The 25,595-nt window shown below is 49.5% G+C and overlaps 1 protein-coding gene across 1 annotated transcript; it reads left to right on the top strand.

The window, feature by feature from the left end:
* Positions 1-25,595, top strand: DPT (dermatopontin). Its single transcript, XM_007077008.3, has 4 exons — positions 1-574; positions 12,224-12,349; positions 22,303-22,410; positions 25,333-25,595. Exons 1-4 carry the CDS (start codon positions 270-272, stop codon positions 25,397-25,399), a joined length of 606 nt encoding a protein of 201 aa, XP_007077070.1. The 5' UTR covers positions 1-269; the 3' UTR covers positions 25,400-25,595.

Here is a 25,595-nt window from a genome sequence, read left to right as displayed (position 1 = left end):
TGCCTTTATAATCTCCCCGCAGGGTGGGTCTTTGTCCAGGGAGTTCCTTTCATTTGTATGTTCCTTACATTTCCCTAGCATTCCACCTTAAAACGAGCTGGACGGACTCATGGCCCCGGGCTCTCCGCGCTGAGGTTTTGCTTCAGCAATGACACAGTGCACTTGGAACCTGCTCTCCCACATCTGGAAGCCACATGTCGGCGGCAGCTGCATAAAACGGTCAGCCCCGCAGACCTAGGGTGACGTTTTTTGCCAGAAGCCCGGGCGGCATGGACCTCGCTCGGCTGTGGGTGCTGCTGGCCCTGGTCACCGTGGCCTGGGGCCAGTACGGTGACTACGGGTACCCCTACCAACAGTACCATGACTACAGCGATGACGGGTGGGTCAACCTGAACCGGCAAGGCTTCAGCTACCAGTGTCCCCACGGGCAGGTGGTGGTGGCCGTGAGGAGCATCTTCAACAAGAAAGAAGGCTCGGACAGACAGTGGAACTATGCCTGCATGCCCACGCCCCAGAACCTCGGGGAGCCCACGGAGTGCTGGTGGGAGGAAATCAACAGAGCTGGAATGGAGTGGTAAGGGCGGCCTGGGCTCTCGGGCGGGGGCTTGGTGGCACATCTGTCCCCCGGCATCGGCTTGACCACAGCCTCCAAGGACTAGGCCAGGAGTGCACTGTAGCTTTCTTGGGGGCGGGGGGGGGCCGCTGCCCAGCGGCGACATTAGACGACAGAGACCCAGGATGGGGAGTGCAGACGGGCTCCCCCGCGCCTCTGTTCCTTCCAGAGGCCGCCCTCCTCGTAATCTGGTCCAGGGACTGCTTTGGGTCTGCGAGAAGGTTCCCGGCCTGCAGACCCGAGGAGTACGGAAATTGGCAGTCTTTAAGACACTTTAGAGCCCACAACCAACGTCGTTGTGGTGTCCGGATGGCGTTTTCGTTTCGCAGCAATTTATTTTTAGTGTTTCACCAAATACTGGTGCACGGTTGTCGGGGGACAAGAAATGACTGGCCCCTCCCCACAGACCGTTTGAGAAACATGAACTGAGAGCAAGCGAATGTGGGGGGGGGGGGCAGAGAAATGTAGGCAAAGAGAAGCGAAATGAAAAACCTCTCCGCCGCCCTGAGAAGATGTGCTCTCTCAGTTATAAATACTGAGCCCCTTCTCTCTGCCCGACCCGAAAGTGGGTTTCACCGCCGTAAAATAGTTTACGGAAAACTGTTGGGGGAGAAGGGCTGCTCTTTGCCTGACGGGGCTCCGCCACAGTCAATGGCATGGACACGGTCCAAATCTGTGATTCGCTGTGGGGTGTGACCGTCCCAGCCCCAGTACTTGGTCAGGAGCCCATCCCAGTACTACTGACGGCTAGGCTGGTTATTCATTCAGCCCGGATTGGGGGCAGGAACCCTGGGGGTGGGGAAGGGGGTGGGAAAGGGGAAGGGAGCCCTGGGAGGTTGGGAGAGGAGGGCAGCCCTAGGGGAGGCAGGTCCAGGGAGGAGGATGCCCAGCTGGGAGGCTGCTGTAAGGCAGGGCTCTATGAAGGTTCCAGCAGGCATGTGGCATCGAGGGGGTTGGGGTGGTCAAACTCTGGGGGATCGCTGGGTCAACAGACAGAACCATGATGAGAGGCCAAGAGGCAAAGACAGTGACCTGAGGAGGAGCCAGGCAAGAGAAGGGACCTCTGAGTGGTAAAAACAGCCACCGTTTATCGAGTGCTTCCGCTGGGCTGGCACCATGCTGAGTGCTTTGTATGGATTACCTCATTAGTGCTCAAAACAAATCTCTAAGTCATTTTATAGGCAGACAAACTGTGGTCTAGAGGCCCAGGTGTTTCCTCAGCCAGAAAGTGCTAGAGCCAGGATTTGGATCTTAACTCCAAAGTGGATGTGCGTGGTCCCGGTGATGAGCTATTTGAGAGCCCGCTGCCCCCGCCCAGTGGGGGCCATTGGCTCAGCTGGGGGGCCAGGGCTGGACTCAAGGCGGTTCTTCATCCTGGGAGGATGGGATCTGCAAAGGTCAGAGCACAAGCCCGGCCCTGGAGGACGGGGGACCAGCTCGGTACCCATGACTGACGAGGGGTTCCGCCAGCCTGTGGAAGGGATGAGGAGAGGGTCCCACAAGCAGCTGTAAGTGGGGCCCTTCATCCGGCCTTCCCTGTCTACCCCACTGCCTCCGGCGAGCAGATTTAATTAGCCCAAACTCCTTCTGGTAGGCGGCCAACTCAGAATCTAGCCTCACCTCAAAGACCTGAAGCAGGTCCCAGTGCCTGGCCTGGGGCTCAGGACCAACCCAGTTATACTCCCACCTGGTCCTTCCATCTGGGGGGCCATGATATGGACGGGTCCCCTTTCTAATCCCCCTTTTTAGAGACAGAATAAAACGGCACTCGGAGATGATTTCTTCACCCCAAAGGAAAAGCCCTGGGCTCTGAGTCAGAAGGCTTGGGTTTGGATCCGGGTTCTAAAGACCATGTGACCTTGGACCAGTGGTTCAACTCTCTGGGTTCCCACCTCATCTGGAAAATGAGTGGCCCCACTACATGATCCCAGAAATATTCACATCTCCAGCACCCCACGCTCCGTTTGGCCCTGAAAACGCACTTGGATTTTTCTGGCATTCCGTTGATCCTTGTGTTTATCCCTGCTAGGCAGAGGAAGCAAATGATGTTTAGTTTTAAACTTGCCAGCTTGCTACTCAGCTAATCACAGAGTTAAAAATGCACAACCATGAAAAACAGCCCCTTTACGGTAAACCTCGGCTGCCCCAGGACCGACACCAATTACCCCAGAGGCATGTTTTTAGATGATTATTGCCTCGAGTTGAGACTTCATTGTCAGTGAAAACTCTGAAAGGAAGGGATTTGTTTGTAGGCTGAGGGGCAGTTACGTCTTCCCACGGGCTGCAAGCTTGTAATCTGCTCTGGGGAAAGAGTCGTTGATGGTTTTGCAAAATTTGGCTGCCTTTTATATATATATATATATATGTATATTAAATATAACTTATTGTCAGAATGGTTTCCATACAACACCCATTGCTCATCCCAACAGATGCCCTCAATGCCCATCACCCACTTCCCCCCTCCCCCGCCCCCCATCCACCCTCAGTTTGTTCTCAGCATTTAAGAGTCTCTTGTGGTTTGCCTCCCTCCCTCTCTGTAACTTTTCCCCCCCTCCTTCCCCTCCCCCATGGTCTTCCGTTAAGTTTCTCGGGATCCACCTATGAGTGAAAACATATGGTATCTGTCTTTCTCTGCCTGACTTATTTCACTTAGCGTAATACTTTCCAGTTCCATCCACGTTGCTACAAATGGCCAGATTTCATTCTTTCTCGTTGCCAAGTAGTATTCCATTGTATATAGAAACCATAGCAATTTCTTAACTTGACACGTCTCCAAAAGCAAGGGAATGAAAACCAAAAATGAACTGTTGGGACCTCACCAAGATAAAAAGCTTCCGCACTGCAAAGGAAACAATCAACGAAACTAAAAGGCAACCGACGGAACGGGAGAAGATATTTGCAAATGACATATCGGATAAAGGGCTAGTATCCAAAAGCAATTTGGCCGCCTTGTATAACTGACTCAGCTTGCCGGTTTATTTTAAGAGGCAGGAGGAATCTCGAGCACAGGTATGACAACAATACATAGGGTCTACTAAAGACGCTTGCTAAAAAAATAATAATAATAATAAAATAAATAAATAAAAATAAAGACGCTTGCTAATAAGAGCACAGATTTGAAAGGTGCTCCAAGCGTGGCTGAGCGGCTCGTAACACTGCTGTTTGCTATGGTTTCTCTGTAGAAACCATAGTGCCAGATTCTGGTGTGTGGATCCTGGCTCCCCAACTAATGACCACCAGGAGGCTCTACCTAGGTCCCAAGCGTGGCATTTTGCTGTTTCAGGGCATGGCTCTGTTGTTCCCGGGGAATCTTCTCTAAATTGACACAGCACAAGCTATAGGACATGTCGGTCCTGGGCGGAACAAGATGAAGTTGGAATTTTCTAGTCAGGCTGAGCTGTCATGCGGTGGAAAGAGCTTTGGTCTTAGAGTCAGGAAACCCCTGATTCACAGCTCCTGTTTCTATCATCTGCCGGCCCTGTGGCCCTGCGCATTCATTCTAGAAAGAAAGAAAGAAAGGTGTAACACCCGCTTCGCAATAGGGGTGCAAGGAAAAATGTGTAGAGGAGCCCTACGTGTATACGGGAACTCCAAATCTAAATGTAAACAGATGCCCGGCACATCCTGGGCGGTCAGTAAAGGTTCAGAGATTCTGGAATCTGCTGAGGCTGGGTTTGGACAAGCCACCTTTGCGTGGAGCCTGCATTCAGAGGAACAGCATTGTGTTTATTGGCACCTGCTTTCTTCCTCCACTCCCCTCCCCTGGACTTCAAAGGACCTCAGGAAGACCTTTTGCAATGGCCGCTTCCATCAGAGCTGACAATTTCAACGTATTCAAGGTCAATTTCTTACTCAACGCGCCTCCAAAGGCAAGGGAATTCAAAGCAAAACGAACCGTTCGTGAACGACAAGCCACGTGATGGAGAAGAGGAGAAAGGAAAACTCTCCCACTGAGCTGTGGGAGCACCCACATCAGTCTGAACCTGGGACTGGTGGGCAGAAACTCAGTTTTTTCCATAATCTCAGTGTTCCAATTCTAATGGAGACCAGGGCTCTGGGTAGTACGGGGCAAGCCCTCCTGATCTGTGGTTCTGAGCACTCAGGACACACAGCGCCCACCTCCTCAGAGATCCTTCCTCAGACCACCGTCTCTAAACTCACGTTTCTCACCCTCCACTCCCCAACCCGCTTTATGTTTGCAGTGGTGCACCTGTCATTAGCCAATGTGTAGTTGTATATTGCTCGTCTCCTTGAAAACAGGCTTCGCAAATGTAGGGACTTCGTCTTATTCAGTGCTGCGTAGAATATTCTCCAGCGCCGTGGATAAGGCTTGTGCAAAGCAGGCCCACTAAATACGTATGCAAGACTAAGTCTGACTCGTTAGTGGCTTGGGCAGTCCCAATCCCAGCCGGTGTTCCCACCGCCCTCACCACAGAAGCCTGCGGATTTTCCCGCAGGGGACGCAGTTTGGTTTCCATTTTTGAGTCTCGGTATTCCACTGTCCGTAATATAGGGCCCAACTTTATTGTTCACGTCTCACTGTGACGAGGTGCCTTTGCGGCCCTGCAGGATGGTCTTTTGAGATTTCCCAAAGTTCTCTAAAACATACAAAGGATGGCTGACACACTTACCTTAAGATAAATTCTTTTCTAGCTTCCACTCTCCCACCCCCCCAAATGTTAACGTCCCCATAAGCTTCAAAAAAAAAAAAAGAAAATACAGTAGTGAACTCTTTATCTCAAAAGCCACAGAGCCCCAGTGCCATATGGATTCCGGGCTGGATCTCGGAACAGCAAAAGGGCATTAGTGTGAAAACCGGCGAAATTCCAAGTGAAGTCCGGACGTTAGGGCCGTACTGATGTCACTTTCTTGGTGTTCATCAAGGCACCGGAGTTCTGAGAGATAAGGTCAAGGGAACAACTCCTCTGTAAATCTGCATCTATTTCAAACCAAAAAGATATTTGAAAACAACGATGCAGGCTAGTAGGGCATATACCGGGAGTTTATGAGGAAATGGCAACAGAGTCGAAGAAGCTCGGAGCTGGGAGGGATCTGGAGAATAATCCACAGCAGTCTCCTTGCTTTGTATAAGAGGAATAAAGGCCAAGAGAGCCAGAAATACATTCGGCATAGGAGCTATTACCCTTGGCCTAATTTATGTGACGCTTTGGAGTTTATAAACATTCTCCATTTATACGTTCCTTTGCTCATTCATTCCCTACCAAATGCTCATCATCACAAACTTTGCCAGACTCTGGGAACCTGAAGACAAATGATATACAGTCTACGCCCTTGGCTTCCTCATGGTCTATCTAATCTTACTTGTTCCTCACGGTAATACTGGGAGGCAGGCCTTACTATTTCCCAGTTTCGCAGGTGAGAGACTGTAGCTCAGAGCGTTGGGAGACTTGCTGGCTCCGAGCTGATGAGTAGCGGGGGGGGGGGGGGGGGGGGGGGGGGGGCAAGCCAGACAGTCTGATGCCACAGCGCTGATGGCGGATGTGAAAGGTCGGCATTGTTTTTGTGCTTGGATAGAGCCGTGGTGAGTGCTGGGCTGGCGATGATATCCCATCCACCGAAGAATGACTTCTGGAGGCAAGGAGGCAAGTGTGGGAGGAGGGTTATGGCAGATCCAGGATTCTTGCCAACTTTCCATCAAGGTCGCGCCTCTAAGTACTAGGAATCAATCGTCTGGGGGAAACCTTGAGTTCTGCGAACTTGGCTCTTGGTTGGGCTGATCAGGATGGCAAAGCTTCCCTCCTCCGGTAGGGGGTTTGCTCCTGCCGGGGCACTTGTCAGACATAATTTTCCCAGTAAATAAGTCTGACCCACAGACTTAGGATTGCTTCTTCTGTGCGTCCGCGTGTGTGTTTCTTTGAAGCAGTGGAGAGGTAATTTTTGGAGTCAAACAGGACCATTCTTAAAAACACTGCCCCCCCCAACTGCTGACGCAAATCATGTCCACGTTCCAAGACCCAGTTTCTACTTCTACAAAGACAACCCCCTAGAATTGTTGTGATAAGCACCTTCGATAATATTGTAGGCATTCCTGGCTGTGTGTCCTTGGGGGAATCACTTAACCTCTCCCAACCTGAGTATCCTTGTGTACCAAATGCGAGGGGTGGGGGGGGAAGGTGGGGGGCTGGTTATTCGAGCCATTTCACAGGATTGTTTGGATGATGGAAATAACGAACACAGAGACAGTGCTGAGCACAACGGCTGGCACATGGAAAGTCCCCGGCAAAGGTCGCTTCTTTTTACTTAGAAACCGAAACTCGAGTTTCACAGTGAATTGGAAAGCCGGCGCTGAAATATAAATCTCTGGCTTACAAAGACCCCTGATGGGTACGCACCATTTTGTTTTAGGAACACGCAACTCGGTTCTGATCTATGAATATTTAAATGTACATTACGAGCGTCTTGAATATTTGTCACATTTTCAGTTAGACCTGGAGGTAGCGTTAGATCTCCTGGTCAATAAACATTGCGATAATTGATGTTCAAGGTCTCCCGGGGCTGAGCCTGCAGTCCCCACGTGACCTGAAATGGTTCCCAGGCCATAGCTGATCTCAGGCCATAAATCCATCATAGAAGCTCATCTGCATCTTCTCAGAGGCCTTCGGGGTAGCCTTGACTTCTTGTGTTTTTCCAAAACGGAGCAGGAGTTTGTATTGTGGGGAGAATTTGTCTTTCTCCCTCGGTCCTGGCCTGTGTCTTTTCATCCAGAAAAGCTGTTCAGCAGGCCATTCGTGCTTCCCCATCTGGAAACCTGGCAGACAGGCCGGCAGACATGAAACCGGGACAGAGAAGACGGCAGAACTCTTCCCCAGATGCGAGCAGGCAGAGAACAGCCTGCGGACAGCTTGACATTATTTAAATAGGTAGTTCGTGTCTCCACCATTGTGGCAGGAGGCCCAGTACTCGGCGGTGTAGCACTGACCTCCAAAAACTCTGCACTGTCACACTTTGCCCCTAAACTGGGTTCGTCTCTGCCCCTGGCCGCTTCCCTGTCCCAAGGTCCCCACCTGGTCTCTCATTTTTCTTCTCTGCCTTTAGTGTCAACCCCCTTCTTCTCCCCACTGTCTGAATTTCCACAGTGAGTGCTTCCCAGCACAGCCCTCTGGAAAGACCGAGGATAGCACCAGGCACAGAGGAAGTTCTGATGAGGGTCTGTTGAAAGACTTAAGAAACATTCTGAAGCCCTGTGAACTCTGTTATAAATGCCTTAGAGGAACCCGAAGGATTATTCTGGGGAAAAGAGAATTAGCGGGAATCGAGGCTTCACTCCAAAATAACGAGTCTCTCTTGGGGGGACTTGAGCCCTCCTCAAGCCGGGTTGGGGGAGAAGTTTGGCGGAGTGAAGGAGGCCGGGTCACCGTGTCTCACACCGTCTTCCCAACACCGGCTTTTCCGGTTTCTGTCTTGGCCAAGACTTTTGCAGGCGTTCTTTCATTCGGTCCTCACGGTGACTTGGGTGAGGCTCCGCACGGCCTGGTAAGGACAGGACAGGCGCAGACCTCAACAAAAGCTCTTCTCCTGCATGCTTCTTTGTTGGACGGCGGCAGATACAGGAGAATGTTTTCTGTCTCTCCTTTTGGGGCAACAGGCCCGAGACAAGCCATTTTCCAAAGGCCACTTCTCAGAGAAGTTTCCTCCCTGAGGATCGTAAGGGGGGGACTAAGTAACTGCCTCCTAGTCTACCTTCTGGAAAGTTTCTCCCGTCAGGGGGAGCCGGGCCAACGATGATCCAGGTTGTGAGACAAAACCGAGCCTCCGGCCTTCACGGGGTTGGTGAGAAGGCAAGGCTGCCTTCCGACGTGGGGAGTAGACAGCCTCTGAAGCAGGGCACCCCGAGGTTCTCAGGGAATCTGGGCCCAGGGCTTCCATGGGGTCCTGTCATAAGCCACCCAGAAGCCTACGGGCTTGGGTCCTTATCCTCTTGTAGGCCCCTTCAGGAGCATCGCACAGGTGCCGGAAAGGGGAGCAGAGCCTCTGTTGTGTCTTTTCATCACCAACCACTTCTTTTTCTTAATGTTTATTTATTTTGCAAGAGAGAGAGCACACGAGCAGGTGAGGGGCAGAGAGAGGGAAGAGAGAATCCCAACAAGGCTCCCCGCTGTCCGCACAGAGCCTGATGCAGGGCTCAACCCCATGACCCTGGGATCGTGGCTGGAGCCAAAGTCAAGAGCAGGACGCTCAACTGACTGAGCCACCCAGGCGCCCCCATCACTAACCATTGTTAACGACTGGTTTGAATCACTCGAGCCATGCCAGCCCTCCCCTGCTCCCCCGCACCCATCCCATCTACAGCCACCCCCACCCTTCTTCTCCCCTGCCTGCTCCGTGTTTGTGATTCTGCAGCTTGTGGCCAAATGTTTAAGTGACTCTTGTCAAATAAGGTGCTTTCAGAAAAGATCGAAAGTTGCCAGAAGGGAGGGGAGGAATGCCCAAAGCTCTATTCAGTTGACACCCTCAGCCTGAGGAGGCTTGGTTCCTGAGGGTGAAGGTGGATGTGGGGAGATGATCAGTCACTTGGGTTCTGGAAACTTCATGTGGGGGGGGGGGGGAGTTTCAGGGTCCTTTCTGGGTCTAAGCGATGGGCTCTCCCAAGTCAACTCCGTCATCAGTCATCTGTTCGTTCGTTCTTCTGTTAAACATCTGCTAGACCCATTGTGTCAGGCACTGTGGGGACTTCAAACTAAAGATCAAGCTGTCCCTTAAGGATTTTACCTTCTACTGGGGGTGATAAGTGAGACCTAAGTATCTATACTACAAAGTGGTGTGTGTGTCGGGGCACCTGGGCGGCTCAGTCGGTTGAGCGACCGACTTCGGCTCGGGTCACGGTCTCACGGTCCGTGAGTTCGGGCCCCGCGTCGGGCTCTGTGCCGACAGCTCGGAGCCCGGAGCCTGCTTCGGATTCTGTGTCTCCCTCTCCCTCTGCGCCTCCCCCGTGCAGGCTCTGTCTCTCTGTGTCAAAAATCAAATAAACATTTAAAAAAATTAAAAAAAAAAACCCAAAGTGGGTGTGTGTCTGCAACCAAGGCATCCAACCCCCGTGAGCTTTGTTTTAGGGAAACAGACCCTCAGAGAATGCACTGGGGTCCACCAGCTTTCCTCTGACCAGAGACTGGGGAGCCGAGGCTGCTTTCATCGAGTATGCTCAACAGTCGTCAAGTGGACGAAATGAAAGTATGATGGCAATAACAAATGACCGAGCAAGCGTCGAAAGCGTCAATAATAAGTCATTTAGTAAGCGCCAGGATTTTATCTGCGTGGTGTTATTTGGTCTTCACGATAACCTACATAAGTATGTGTGATTATGATGCCCGTTTTGCAAATGAGAAAACCGAGGCTGTTGGAGGCTACGAAACCTGCTCAAGGTGACACAGCTGGGGGTGGTTGGAGCACTTGGTCCGGCAGCATATCCCATGCTGTTAGCCTTTCTGCTCCGCCGATCGCCAAGTGAGAGTGAAAATGGCCGCCGACAAAAATCCACTTCAGGGAGGAATAATTTCATGGCTTGGCCACACGCACTACCAAAACCCCGGTGCAGGCTCGCTCTAGCAACACGTGTAAGTGACAGCACAGAAGGTAGGAGAGGCGAGCCCTGTGTGGTTCTCTAACTTTTACCACACGGTCTTACGCCCCGCGCCTGTCGTGTCCAAATGATCTTCACAGGGCAGCCTTCCTGAGGTGGCGAATGAGGGAGTGACAGGCACACTTGCCCTACGGGACGGTGGGGCCAGCTGCCCGGCTGACCGCCGGCGGAGAATTCACAGGACGCGGAATGCCTTCAGCACCAGGACTCCACGGGCTCAGGTCAGCTTCTCTTGCCGCACTAATTTTTACTCGAGGGAAATGATCACCCTGGGAACCCTGTCCCCGTGGTGATCCGAGTGCCTCTGACAAACCAGAACAATGGAACAACAGCCACAGGGAAACCACAGCCTGGCTCAGTTCTGAGAAGGAACATTTTTTGTTTTTTTATAGAGGAAGCCAGAATTGTAGTGATGGTAAGAAAGAAGACACCAGAAGCTTCGTGGACAACTTTTAGCGCTTTCTATTGAAAAGCTCTCACTCACGCTGCTAGAATGAGGCTATCATAGACCATCTTGGACACTCCACTGCCCCAGAGCCTGGCAGCCCATTCCAATCACGTGGCTTCCAACACGTGCCAGGCGTCTTCCCAAGGGGGGTACTGCTTCCGATAAGATGTGGGCAACGGTAGGGCAGAGAAGGCTAGCGCGTCAAGGGCATTTTCATCTGTGTTCCTGAGCTCCTGGAGCTGAGGTCTCTAGGGTCCCGGCACCTGTTGCAAGTTCCAGGGACAGCAACCCAGGCTAATCTGCATGGCTGGCCAAGCACCAAGCCCAGGTCTCAGTTCTCTCCACACGGAAGCACGGAGAGGGATGCAAGAGTAAAGCCTTCCAATCAGAGCCATGAAATATATTTAATTGCTAGTGTCGTCAGATCCACAAGATCGTTTCTAGCACTTCCAAAGAATCACGTGAAACCCGTCACCACCGATGGTTTTCTAGTTTGTGTGTCAGCACAGCCCCTCCCACCCGTCAGCACGGAGCACTTATTCTTTATCTGTGATCGTTTCTGGAAACGTACCGGTACTTGGGAAAACGGGGTTGTGTTCCGGCAGCTGTCGGGCCAGGACGCGGAGACAACCGCCTGCTCCGCTCACTCGAGAGAGGGATCGGGCTCCATGGCCGGATGGGTGGGGAATGCAGAGAATCGGAAGGAGCTAAAGACTTATTTTGGAAGGACTTGTGAGCAACCCCCACCCCCCTTGCGGGGGGAGCCCTCTGTGGCCAGGTGGAGAACAGCATCCTCAATATCAGCTGGAGGTGGCAACCTTCAGGCCCCAGTGTGATTTGTTGGGGGGGGGGGGGATGGGAGAGAAGAAGTGGGGCAAAGGAGGTGGGACAAAGGAAGAAATGATCACACACCGTCCAAAACCAACGCTTAGTGAGGAAGGCGCTGTGAAGGGAAAAGGGGCCGATCCCCAGAGTGAGGGCCCAGCGACAAGGAAAGGGTGACCACGCCCCGTGGTCGAGGGGAGGGTCTGTGGACCAGAAATGAGGGGTTGCCTTCCGTGAAGAATTAGAACGCAGCGTCTCAGGCAGGAAAAATGCTCGTCCAGGGAGTTTGAGGCCCAGTTTGAGGCCCAGTTGGCCTGTCACCACCCTGTGGCGGTGCCTCCATATACCAGGACCCACCGTGGGCACTGGGGATAAATCTGACCCAAATCTGCTCTGACCAGGTAGAGCTTATGGTTTAGCGGGAGGTAGGAAGACTCCTGGGTAAGTGCGTCCATCCATTCACGCTCTCTTCTATCCAACTCTACATTCGTAGGAGTCTGTCGGGAACAGTGTTCCCCCAAGTTTCCTTCAGCTGAAAGATTCTGAATCATGTGAATTTTAACGGTGAGCGTAATGTGATTTCTACAAACATAACGAAGTCTTGACTGTTTGCATAAAAATGGAATACGTTGTTGGGAATCTAGGTCAGTCAAAGCATGGCCTGGCTTGGTCACGGTGGCAGCCGGGGTCTTGGGTGTCTCTGTCACTAGTTCACTTTGGATTGTTCTCTTCTCTTCAGGTACCAGACGTGCTCCAACAATGGGCTGGTGGCGGGGTTCCAGAGCCGCTATTTTGAGTCCGTGCTGGATCGGGAATGGCAGTTTTACTGCTGTCGCTACAGCAAGAGATGTCCATATTCCTGCTGGTGAGCCTGGCGGAAGGAGCCTGGAGTCCAGAGGGGAGCTTGGGGGGTGCTCTGGTCCGTGTTTCTGGCTTCAGATAAGCCTGGGCGGTCACAGACAAGCTTAGAATGCGACAGCCAGCACATAGAAGGAAATGAACAAATAAAATTAAGGAAAAGGCTAGAATAATATCCTAGCAGGGAGGGACCTTACAGGTCGCCAACCCAATGCGCCTACACCCCTCTTTTGGCAGGAAAGAAAACAGACAGAACGATAGGACAAGGAAGTCACTTGTCCGAAGTCACCCAGCTGTTTCATGGGGATGTCACCTCTAGAACTTGTCCCAAGTTCCTGGGTGTGCAAACGAGCCAGGCATTTCCACCTTGGACAAATGGATCCCCAAAGTGGCAACATTTGAAGGGTGGCTCACTCAAGTGATTTATCTCTCTGCGGTGTGATGCCAGAAGGGGCAGCCTTGTGGGTTATGCTGTCTTCTGCAACCAGAGTTCCTCCACAGATGCCTGTGTGGCTCTAAGGAAGGCAGTTCCAAAGGCTTAACATTTTTCTGTCCAAAGTAATGGTGACTAGAAAATCCAGATTCCATATTGTGGAGCAGGGGCCTCCTCCAACTCTCCACAGCTTCCTCCATAAAGCAGTTCTTACCCCACCGTGGCAGGTGCACAGGCATGACTAGGACATAGGCTAGAACTGTGACAGGTCCCAAAGGCAAGGACCTAAAGCCCGTGCGTGGTGGCACAGTGTGGAAACCCTGATGGGGCAACAAGAAGCTTGAGGTTGTGTCTCTGTGTTGACGTGTCCTCTCCCTCCCTCCCCTCCTCCCCCAGCCTTCCTCCTCGTCCACTGTGACATCTCTAGAAAGTCACTTTCCTTCTCTACAGGGTCTCAAGTCTAGCCATCTTTTCTGGATCTCTGAGGTTTTTAAGAATCTCATGAAAGCTATAGATCCTGTCTTCAGCATGTTTAAACAAAAGTTTACAGAGAATTTCCAGGAGTCCTTAAACTCCCGAAAGCCACCAAAAGATCTTTGAGGTTGTTTTGAGCCCTAAAAATTCCTTGACTCCAAAGGTGCTTTTGCAAAGGGCAACCAGATGCCCAGAATTGTTTCCAAAGAGAGGATGAGAGTCTGAAAGATGACTGGGCCCCACTGAGAGAGAGAAGGAGGTAGGAGTCTGCCCACTGTGACCTGAGAAATGGGGCTTTCCCCAATCTTCCCGGCCCGAGTCGGCCGACAGAGGCCACCCCCACCATGAAATCCACCTCCCTGGTGGCAAGGCATTCAGAGCCAGTTACATCGCAAATAAATTATCTGAAATAACAAGCCACAAACTAATAGCCAGTTAATCCATCACCACATTGGCAAGACTTCCCCTTAGGCTCCAAAGGAGGCATCAGGGTTGCAGGATACCGGGTGGCCCAGAGGAGCATGTTCAGGAGAGAGGGGGTAAACAGGAGTCAGCCCAGAGCGGGCTTCCCTGGGCAGGATGGACACCCGCCCTAATTTTGTGAGGACTGAGATAATATATACCCGGTATTGCCACCAGCTATGATCTGTCCCCTTCAACCCTCCCAGCTGCCGTGTAGACCCAGCCTCCTGGCCAACTAATAAATGCTGAGACCCCAGAGGCATCCAGATCGTTATATCTCAAAATTCCATTAATTTTCTCATGATGCCCCGGACTTCCCTTGATCACTGGAGCGCTGGTTCCAGCCTCCGTCCTGCTCCTCACAAGGGCTGGATGTCCTTCCTCTCACGCACTTTAGAAACGACTCTTTGAGTTCCCTTAGATGCAACCCACGACTTGCTAGGATGTGAAGAATTTCATGAATGGGGACGTAGATACGAAGGAACAAACGCCTTGGGTTAAAGACGGGAAAAGGGAGATGAGCAACTTTTCTTCAGTTGCCGGAGACGTTCAGGGCCCCATGGCAAAACTCACCCCGAGCCTTGCCTGCGGTGCCCCCCTCTCGCCCCCCCAACCTAGAGGGTTGACAGAACCAGTGGGGGGGAAAGAGGAGAGAATGACTCAGAAAGACACGGCAAGTCAACTTGGAGGCAAGCCCCTCCGAGGAATGCTTTGCTTAGCTGCATCTATTCTGACTGCATGGTGTCAGAGCCAAGAGCCACCATGGCTGTCCCAAGGAAAACTTGGAGAAGCTGCAAAGTGAGATTGCCACATGCACTCACTATCCCACTGGGCTATCTAGACATCTTAGTGGCATCTTTGAATTGCCTGAGTCATGACGTTCCTTATATCATATGTCTTTAAATTGCCTGAGTCATGACGTTCCTTCTATTATATGTCTTTCTAAATTGAATGAAGTCTCTAGGGCAAAAATTAGGTCTCGTTCGCCAAAGACTGCCTGGCACAAAACAGGCCCTTCATCAATTTCTAGGATGAATGTTGCAAGCCCGTAGGAACAGGAACCGTGGTGAAACCTGACACTGTTAGGATGACGTTTTCTAGTTGAAAAGGATTTTTCCACGCGCATTGTTTTCTTTGATCCTTTTAACAGCCTGTCGGGGTGAGGAGTGTTTTCGCACACCTTCCCACAGTGAAAACCGCTGATAACCTTCCAATCTGTAGCCTCCCCTTCTGTCACTTAAACTGGCTTGAATTACCTCCCCGGAAACTAGACGCATGTGTTGGGGGGACGTTTTTACTCTCCCACTTTGAAAGCCGATCTGCTGCACTGAGCCCGACACTGTTTGGAACGCGCTAAATGAGCATCTATCCTCTTTGTGCGTGCAGGCCCTCAAGGATTCGGAAATAGCACCGCTCTTGCAGGGAGAGAAAAAAAAAACCCACAAATCACCCCACCACCTCCCAGATGAGCGAGAGATTCATTTGTTTAGTTCGGACCGAGGTGCTGCTCTCGCTTCAGACTGAAGTTTCTCATTAGAGAGTAGAGCCTCACCGAACTCTGGCAAAAGAGAGAATTGCTGATAGATTCAGACACGCTGTCACTAAACAGTCCCCACTGGATGGGTTCCATATGTACATTTTACATGTCTTTATTTACATGTGAGAATTCAAAATCTTTGTCCGGTTGTCTGCAAACCACAAACACATGTCGCTGACGGAGCCACAACCCTTCGGAGCCTGTGTGTTAATAATCCCCAGGCTCCCAGCAGCTACAGCTGCTGCCTGCCATGTACCAGAACGCCCCCATCAGCAGGTGACGCCGGCCACGTGTAGACGATGGGTCCCAGGAACCAACCGTTTTGAATTGAGCATCTATTTCCTTTTTCTCATGGTTCTTCTCCAGACCTGTGGCCTTTCATTACGTTCATTGCATAGTATGTTTGGATTGGCAAAGAATAATGTTCTTTCTCAGAATCAATATAGGCGACATGTTCAGTTCTCCTCCAACCCAGACGTCCCATGACTCTCGCATGTTATACTCTCTGCTGCCCAGCTCCCCTTTCCCTGAAGCTCGAGTCTGACGCCAGAGAACATTTTCCTGAATGCCCAGATAGCTCGAGTCCACAACAACGAAATCAGCTTACCAGAACACTCTTCTCCCCCCCCCCCCCACTCTAGAGCACTCGATCAAACTAACCTTCAACTCTGGGTCTTGTGGTTCAGATTTCAATACAAGATGGGTGGTGTTTGCCTGAAGTCATGGCAGGGACAAGAATGACGTCACAGGCACCTCCACTGCTGTGTCTGTCACTCCCACCCCTGCTCAGCGCTGTGCCCAGAGTCTGGGAAGAAAGGCGGCTTCTACACTGGTTCCTCCGAGCCATTGGGAGTCAGTATCAGAGTGGTGGCGACACCCACACTTTGAGACAATAGGACCGGATGTTGCATTTTTTTTAATACAAAATTTATTGTCAAATTGGTTTCCATACAACACCCAGTGCTCATCCCAACAGGTGCCGTCCTCAATACCCATCACCCACCCTCCCCTCCCTCCCACCCCCCATCAACCCTCAGTTTGTTCTCAGTTTTTAAGAGTCTCTTATGTTTTGGCTCCCTCCCTCTCTAACCACTTTTTTTCCCTTCCGCTCCCATTTTAAAGCAACTCGCATTGAGTGTAGTCACTTCCTCTATGAACAGTGGCTGCCTCGCATTGCCTGAGGCCCAAAGCGCTCCTTTTGGGGGACAACAGCCGCTCTGAGCCCGAGCAGAATCAGTCACACCTTTCTTCAGCCCGAGCGGCTGTTCACAGTGTTTTGCACTTGAGAAATTGTATGTGCTGCCTGCATGGCAGTGATGCATTCCCCCCCCCGCACCACCACCACCTTAGGCTCAAAGTTCAAAAGCAGCAATTTCAGAGGTGTGGCTTGTTGGCGAGTGAGCTTCGGCCACCCCAAAGCCAGGCCCCGTAGCTCCTCAGAACAAGGCAACCCTCGCGGCGATAGACGTAATCTGTTGCGTCATTCTAGCTAGTCCGCTTGCCTTTACTGAAGTCTAGAGACCATCGCTCATTCCGTTAATTTTGCCTCAGCAGCCAGTGAATGTAAATGGATATAAAATAGGTTACCATTTAGAGACTTGGATTCAGTTCCCAGGAAGGATGACGATGGTACCCTTTATGTCTTGAGCACCTAGCGTGCGCCTGCTGTTTACTTCAAGCAGGTCCAGCTGCCTCCCAGCCCTAGGCTCCGCACGCAGTGCTGAGCTCTCTCAATCCAGAGGAGAAACTAAGACCCACAGGGGCGAAGTACCAGGGAGTAAGGCGGCGGGGCCTCTAGAAGGGAAAACAGCAGAGAAGGGGGTGATGTGAGCTGGGGCAGAGATGTGGGACGCGGAGTTGTTCCCCTCAGTGTTGAAGACCGGGGCGACCGTGATGCAATGTGGCTGATGAGAGCCAGGAAGCGTGGAAATCAATGTGTTGGCTGAGCAGCCCTGGGCGTGGCCAGTGAGCTGGAAATTCAGTTCCAAGAGAGCAATTGGGAAAATATTTAGAGGTTCTCCTCTTCTGATTGAAGTCAGAGATGTCTCTGGAACCGCATTTCCATGTGCTGTGATACGTATTTGAAGCTTTTGCGACCTAAATCTCCAAAACGCCACGAGAAGGTCGACGTGAGCATCCGAGGTTCTTTTCTTCCCTCCCTTCAGGGTCTGAGGTCTCTCCACAGAGGATGGCACTTGGGTGACGGCAGAGACCTGGGCCTTCAGCCCCACGGGGCCAGTTCCCCAGCTCTCTGGGGGAGAAGCCAGGTGGCTGTCCCTTCGCAGGTGCTTTCCTTCATGCATAACTGCATTTGGGTCTTTGCACATCTTTGCGCAAATAATTCAGACAGGTTCTGATGCAGCTCCTATTGGAGATGCCAGGCCATTAGCAAATTAGTCCAACCTGAAATATCCTCATGCCTGCTGGCTTGCCTGGAATAGCTTTGTGCAAGAGGATTGATCGTGAGCAGATTGTTTATTTAAAAACAAAAACAAAAACAAAAACAAAAACAAAAACAAACTTCTCCGTGATTTGCCTGCCGGAGAGGGACAACCTCTTTGTAGCCGAATGTAGAACGTAGGCCAACCTCAACACATCAGTTCTACAAATGCTGAATTTCTCCTTCACGCCACTGTGGGGGCCACTGTCCCCTTAAGGAGTTCACCGCATTGGTCATCATCGTGAAAAAAAGACATATTTATGGGATCCTGTTTTTGTAATTAAATGCTACGTATGTGGGGCCGACAAGTAATAGGGCATTAGAAGAGGGTATTTAAAACAAGGTGCACAAGGCACCTGGGTGGCTCCGTTGGTTAAGCGTCCGACTCTTGATTTCAGCTCAGGTCATGATCCCACGGGATCATGATCCCATGATCGCAGGTTCGAACGCAGCATTAGGCTCTGAGCTAACAGCGTGGAGACTGCTTGGGATTCTCTGTCTCCCTCTTTTTCTGTCCCTCCCCTTCTCTCTCTCTCTCTCTCTCCCCCCTCCCTCACAAACTATGAAATAAATAAAATAAATAAAATAAAATAAAATAAAATAAAATAAAATAAAATAAAATAATAAGGTGCCGATTGGGACGTGGAGGAAACAGGAGGAAAACAGGATTAGAGGCTGGACTGACCAGAAGCAGCTTCTCTAAAATGTCGATTGAACGTGGGCTACTCACCAAAGAACGGGTCAGAAAACATCCTCAGTTTATTCCTGTTTAGACAGAAGCTGAAGCTCCCATCCTGACGCGTTAATTTGTAAAAGTTGGGTTGTTCTTCCAGCTTTTACCTTCGGGAGGCTGTGGTGTGTGCTCCCCTGCTGTCCCATGCGGCGGGATAAGGTTGGGGACGTGGTCCTCGCTGACTTGGGGCCACGAGACAAGGCCCCGTTGCCGTGTGCAAAACGGTGGGGCACATGGCCTGACAGCAGCCTGCAGGAGGCCGTCGTATAATCCAGTTGTCCCCACCGCCAGCAGATCAGGCGGGTGGGAAACCGATCCCGGGGCTGTGACGTTTGACTGTAGGTTCAACTGCCCCGTAATCGATGATAGAGGTGGATTTTGTTACGGTTTCACACTGAGTCACTCTCTGCCGAGGAATAGATTTAAAACCCTTTCCTTTATTAAACCCAGTCCTCAGCCAAACCTCTAACAACCAGTAAGACCGGCCTCTTTATCCAACTAAATCGTAGCTCTACTCCCTCTTTTGAAATGGCTGTGATAACCCATATCTGGGCCTGGCTCTGTGATACGCCCCATTCTCACAGCAAAAGGAGCAGGGACATCTGTCGGCTGTGGCTCCATCAGTGGTAACGGACACAGGCAGCAGCCCTGTTTTGACTCTAGTTGGGCCTGTTGATAATTTCAGGGCTTTAATCTTAGATGAGAATCTTAGATGAGAATCTCCTCTATCAATCTTAAAAATCCCTTCAGTCTGAGTTTTCTTCGGCTCGTACGTGAGACGTTATTTAATTTCTTTCCATCTCGCTCGACCCCATCTAACACAGGAAGTTGTAAAGGGGTTCCACGTTATCGAGTTCTCGCTTAGTTTCCCTCACTTTGCAAGTTCTCGGTCAAGTTCTTTGTCTTGCTTGCAGATGGCATAAATGGGGTATCATTTATGTATGTAGTTATGTATGTAGGTAGGTATCATGGGGTGAGAAAGTGTACCCCAGTAGTCATTCATCCAAAGTGATAGGAGGAACGCACACACACATACACACACACGCACACACACACAGTTCTGTGTAAGGGAGTATGTGAGGATCCCAATAGAGACCTTCAATAATCTACCCATTTCAGTGTTTTTCTGCTTCCTTATAGGCTCTTTTGATGTCCTGACAAGTCCCCACGCCCCTGTTTCAGTGTCCAGCTATGAACGTTTACATTCTTTCTTTTCTCTCTATTGCTGGGGCTTTCCTCTATTAAGACGTGTTGTGTGTGCCCAACACGATCAAGAACTAAAATGGCGACACATCTATTTGGTTCTAAAACTCAGGATCCTGGATCGTACTGAAACAGTAGTTCCCTCTATGGATGGTCTTTGGGTTGTTCACTTCCCACTCATGACTTGGGCCATTTCTTTCTCTACATTTTTAGCGTCAGAGAGCAGGCATAATTTCCATCAATATGTAAATTCCTTCCCTGGCCCTGTTAATCCAGGGTCCGGTAAGAGAGTCCAAACTTGGTCTCACAGTTTTGTAACAAAATAACAACAAGAACCAAACATCAAATAAAACAAAAACCCGGCGGGATGGAGACAGAAATGTACTAATGAGCATGCACGCCTTCTTTGGGGCAATCTAGAAATTTACTGGATCGCAGTCCCCCACAGAGACCAACTGTCCAGTTGATCAGGGGACCTGTATCTGATCACTACCAAAAATAAAGCAATAGAAAATGCTAAAGTATTGGATACATTTTTCCCCTTCGAAGCTTAGAACTTCGTGATTTTTTTTAATGCAAGCCTCTCTTTTCCACGTTAGTCCAAATTTGTTTAACTAACCAAGTAATCTGAGGTCAGATCAGTAAAAAATTTAAAAACAAATAAATATCTAGCCTGGTCATTTCCAAATAATTTTAGTAATTGGATTTAGCTCAATAGAGTATTGCCATATGTAGATTCTGCCTTCACACATATAAAACTGTTTGGCACTTAGCTTTCATGCATTGTATCCAAGGAGTGTTTCAAAGTTCCGGAAAATATTTTACGTTCCCTGAAGTAAGGAAAACACCTCCTACCCCATTTCTTTTAATCCTAATTTGCATCATTAACATTCTCAACCAATGCCTCTTTTTTTTTTTTTTTTTTTTTTGGATAAACTTTAGTCTAGCACATGTTAGAATCCTCGTGGATCAGAAACCAATGGGATCCAAGTGAGGCCCTATTAAGTCCATTTATGAGTCATTTAACACTTTCATTAGAAAGGGAAGTTCCTGTTCTGGGTCCCTTTAGAAGCACTGAATAGATTTCTGAATTAGCAGACTCTAATTTTCCTTCATGAATACATTAGGCAAAAACACATATAACCCCCCCTGGGTTGGGCTTGGCATCCTAATGGAGCATAATTATGTCTTAAGAAAAGTCTCAGAAGGAGGGCAACTATATAATGTGAAGACAAATTGTGAGCCTCGAGAACGGGCTTTTGGGGCTTTAGCTAACCCCACGTTATCCTGAGCTAACCATTGATCTTGCTGCAGCCAAGCTCTGAGATCCTCCTCCGAGCCCTTCCAGTTTATAAATCAGTCTTTTCAAGATTTCATGACAATCATTGCAATACTAAGTCCACATAATGGAAGGTCTTTGTATCATCAACAGATATACAATAACGCACAATGACCTGGTGAATCCAAATCGGATGAAATTATTGACACTCACTAACTGCCTTGGAGATGCAGATAAAGACTTTGGCACACCCATTTCACACTGAAAGGACCCTTTTTGGTCCTGAAGATCCCCTTACGAGCCTCGGGAGGTTCTAGATTTATTCCAGGGTGGACCACAGCAAACCTACTTTTAGGGAGGCCTGGGATCAACCTAATCTTGGAGGAGAAGGAAGAAAAAGGAGGAGGAAGAAGAAACAAATTGCTCCTTATGGCTCAACTTCTACCATTTGCACATCACACATACGAGTATTAGTTCCAATAACAAACTCATAAGGTAGTTTTCATTCTTCTCTACACCGGGAAATTGAGATTAAGTGACTCTCCCAAGGCCATTTATTTATTCAGCAAATACCTATTACATAGAAGGAACTGTTCCAGGCGCCACAAAACAATAGTGGACAAGGAAAAGACTACCTTTGTGGGGATTAAATATTATTTTAATATTTTTCAAACCCTTTAATCATGACTCACAGTAAAAAAATACATACTAAACTATCACACCAGGCGTACGTCATAATTACACACACCTATACAGTATATTTGAAACAAAGTTTTTACACACACGTACACAACCTTCAGCATGTGTTCTGATATTTCCTATTCTACTTTTTATTTTTATTTTTTAATGTTTATTTATTTTCGAGAGAGAGGGAGAGTCAGGGCGCGAGCGGGGGAGGGGCCGAGAGAGAGAGGGAGACACAGAATCTGAAACAGGCTCTGGGCTCTGAGCCCCGACACGGGGCTCGAACCCACGAACCGCGAGATCATGACCTGAGCTGAAGTGGGACGCTTAACCGACTGAGCCACCCAAGCACCCCTATGTTTTAAAGCTCACTTGGAAATAACCAGGTGAGTTGATTTCATGATCCACTAAGAAGTCACAATCCACAGTTTGGAAACACGATTCCAGTGGACTTGTCTGGAACAGACGACTAGTGATATTAATTAATACTTCCTCAAGGCCCAAGGAGTTATCTACAGCTTTTTCAGCGTGTAGTTTAATGGCAAGAAGAAGGAAGATGAGAAGTGGGAGGCAACTGTCCATCGCCTTTCTGCAGCCCGGAAAGGTTTACTGGAGGCCATCAAACTCTGGCTTGGCTTTCCCGTGATGTTCAGACGCCCTCTCTTCTTTGTAATGATAGTGCTTCTTCCTCTAAACTTTTCTTCTTCCCGCATAGGCTGACCACAGAATATCCAGGCCACTATGGGGAAGAAATGGACATGATTTCCTACAATTACGACTACTATATGCGAGGAGCGACCACCACCTTCTCTGCGGTGGAAAGGTGAGCTTGCCCAGGGGCTAGGAGTCCAAGGAACTGGGGACCCCAGCAAGGACCATGTCAGCAGGAACTTCCATCTGGGGTTTTCTCTAGTTTATTTCCTCCTTGGTCTAGAATTAAGGGAGAGGTTGCCAGGGCGATGGACAGCCGTGGGAATGGAGATATTCTCATCAACCATTTCATGGAGCAGCTCACCCTTGGAAATAATGATGGGTTCCAGGCCGCTCCAGAGAAGGAAAACCCCAGCTAGGTCTCCCATGATGTTCTAAGCTCTGCCTTTCACTCGATTTCAGAGAGCGCTTTCCCTATAAATTCAGGGACTTTCTGTCAGGTGATAATCGCCTCACGCAGCATATGAATTCCCAAAAAGTCACCCAAACGTGTTTTGCAAACAGAACAAAACTTACATTGACTCATTCAATAATGGACTATGATGAATGTGAGTGTGGCTTACCTTTCGGGGAAATTTATGCTTTTAAATGAAACGACATCTCACCTAACTGAAGTGATCGTATTCAACATGGCCCAGGATTTGACAAACAAAAAACAAAAAACAAAAGAACAAACATTAAGCAGCTCTGAAAAGGCCCCCTACATGGTTCAGGCTCCATCATCAAAGAACCTTTATGTTTATTCATAAGGGAACCCTTCATTTCTCACACATTAATCGTTCTTATTTTAGACACATTTTAAACTAGCTTAGTTGTCTATTTTTGAGAAACACAAAGTCTGAAAATGATCAGGGAAAATAGTGCTTAGAATGAAACTCTTCACCAGGGAGAAGAAATCGCCAAATGGCATCACGCGCACGCACACACACACACACACACACACACACTATTTTTAAGAAAAGGAAAGACCTGAGAACTCAAAAACCAGGGGAGCCTGGTGAAAATCAGTGGCTGTGCCATCCCAGAGGGCAGACTGGGTAACAGTGTAGCAGGGCTTTCAGTATTCTTGTGACGTCTCCATATCAACAGGAAAATTAGCTCTGCATTGCCTGTTTAAGAAGGCAGGAAAGACTACAATATGGAAAGAATACCATCCAAAATCACTACAAAAGACATATATGTTGGTGGTTAAAATACCCAATTCCCATTGGCTTGAAATGTATCAGTTATGGGGATTCACCCAGGACCTTGGAAAACTGAGATACCGTGTCACGCGTTTGTTTACTATGAACGTGCCCGTGAGATTTTGCTGCTGTCGCTAACAATCAGTGGCTTAAAGATCCACAATGTGGGTTCCTTCAGCTCTGTTGAAAGATGCTAAGGCCACCTCGTTGGAGAAATATTGTCAGGGCAGGACCGACCTACTGGGCAGGGGCTTTCCTTCCACATGCAAATCATAGTGGGTTCTTCTTGGTATGGAGTTGCTCAGCCTGAGTACTGTAGATATCTGGGGCCAGATGATTCTCTGTTGCAGGCGCCGGTCCAGGCATTCCAGATGTTTAGCGGCATCCCTGACCCCTATCACTAGATGGCACTAGCAACCTCCCCTCCCCCATAGTTGTGACAACAAAAAAACCCCTTGGGGAGCAACTGGGAGACCCTCCTGCCAATGATTTTAAGCAAATGACTTGGAACAACAGACTCAGAATTCCAAATCCGGACTCAGACTGAGCAGCACGCCCCAGAGCTGCTGGCCAGAGGTATCTCCCAGAGCTACCTTCCAGATCAGAGTCTGGATGGAGACCTTCTCGGGATCGGTTATTGTTCACGATAACTGGGAAGTAGCCTGGCAGGTTGAAAGGGGAGAAGGATAATTCTAAGATTAAATGACAGGCTGCGCTTTGGAAGGATCTGCGTGACCACGGATGGGATGGGTTTTTATTTTTGCCCTTCATTGGGACTTTGCGAAGGATGTGACAGCCATGTCCTCCGGTGGGGTTACGGGCACATAGTTACAGTTGGTATCGTGGGACAGGAGAAAGGGCAAGATTTGAGTTCAAGACTCTTGGAATCTGAAATCGCCGCCTAGTTATCTTAAGGAAAGGCACGTATTTCTCGGAGTCTGCTTCTTCACTTAAACCCATGAATCACTGTCAAGATTAAACGAGCAAACCTGTGCACCAGTGTGACGCTGGGTGTACCAAAGTTACTCTGCAAATAGCGGGTATAATTGTCATATCACTGTTAGGCGGTATTATTATGCCAGAAGAGAGCCACGCAGGCAATCAAAAATATACGCAGTGTATACGTATATATATGCAGTTAAATGCACAGTTAAATGGGTGAACAAAGAACGTAGGCTTGCCCTTAGCAAAGAACATCCATTGAAATGTACCCACCACACCTCATTTTCCCCAATCGAACAATGCTATGGCCTTTCATCCATATGCCTGACCTCTAGGACGAATACGCGATTCAATTTCTGCCTGCATGGATGGCGGGCATTTTCTTGTTCGCTTTATGGGGGTTTAGGGTTGTGGGCCCCCCGCTTCATTTCCCCATCATGGTGTTTTCTGAATGGAAACACATAGTGTATGGTGTGGAGCCTAGAACTCGGGAAGCACTCATTTATAAAGGAATAAATGAGCAAATGGATGGCCCATGGAAGAGAAGATTCTTTACAATGGAAAGGAGACGATGCTAAATAAATGCTTTTATTCCAAACTGTGAACCTATTTGTCCTGGAGGTACTCATGGGACAGAGCAGTGGCCAGCAGACCCCAAGTGACAAACGGGACCTCCACGTGGCCAAGAACCTGTCAGTCACCTGCAAGGTGCGACCTGCCCTGACCAAGGAGGTGTCTAGAACTCCTGACCTCACAGATGGATTACCTGATGGTTTTCTAGAGACTTCGTAGAGATCGACATGAGATTAGGTGCCCCTTCGGTTCCTAGATCCTCCAAAAGTCGTTCACTGCTTCTCCCTCGGCAGCGATTGTCCTCACTGGCTTGCTTTTTGACTCTCTCCCCACAGGGATCGCCAGTGGAAGTTCATAATGTGCCGAATGACCGACTATGACTGTGAATTTGCGAATGTTTAGAGCTTCCACCTACCAAATCTGGGCGAGGGGAACGGGGCCAGGAGACCGGAGGATGTCCACACAAGTCCACGTCAGCTGGAGCTCCAAAGCGGTTTCTGCTGCTCTTTTCTCCTCCCTGAGCTGGTTAGTGGCCACAGCACCAGCTTTCTGGGCCTTCCTGACTAGTATCACACTTCTAATAAAATCCACAATTAAA

The sequence above is a fragment of the Panthera tigris genome, chromosome F3, assembly GCF_018350195.1.
Source record: "Panthera tigris isolate Pti1 chromosome F3, P.tigris_Pti1_mat1.1, whole genome shotgun sequence".
In the NCBI taxonomy this organism is placed as follows: Eukaryota; Metazoa; Chordata; class Mammalia; order Carnivora; family Felidae; genus Panthera; species Panthera tigris.
The sequence above is the reverse complement of the archived record's forward strand: the minus strand, read 5'-3'. Positions and strand labels throughout refer to the sequence as shown.

What these genes read in the sequence shown, in the direction of transcription:
- DPT (XM_007077008.3), top strand. Translation starts at nt 270, where the DNA reads ATGGACCTCGCTCGGCTGTGGGTGCTGCTGGCCCTGGTCACCGTGGCC. An exon ending in AGATGTCCATATTCCTGCTG is followed by an intron (nt 12,350 to 22,302) that starts GTGAGCCTGGCG and finishes CTTCCCGCATAG; the next exon opens with GCTGACCACAGAATATCCAG. An exon ending in ACCTTCTCTGCGGTGGAAAG is followed by an intron (nt 22,411 to 25,332) that starts GTGAGCTTGCCC and finishes CTCTCCCCACAG; the next exon opens with GGATCGCCAGTGGAAGTTCA.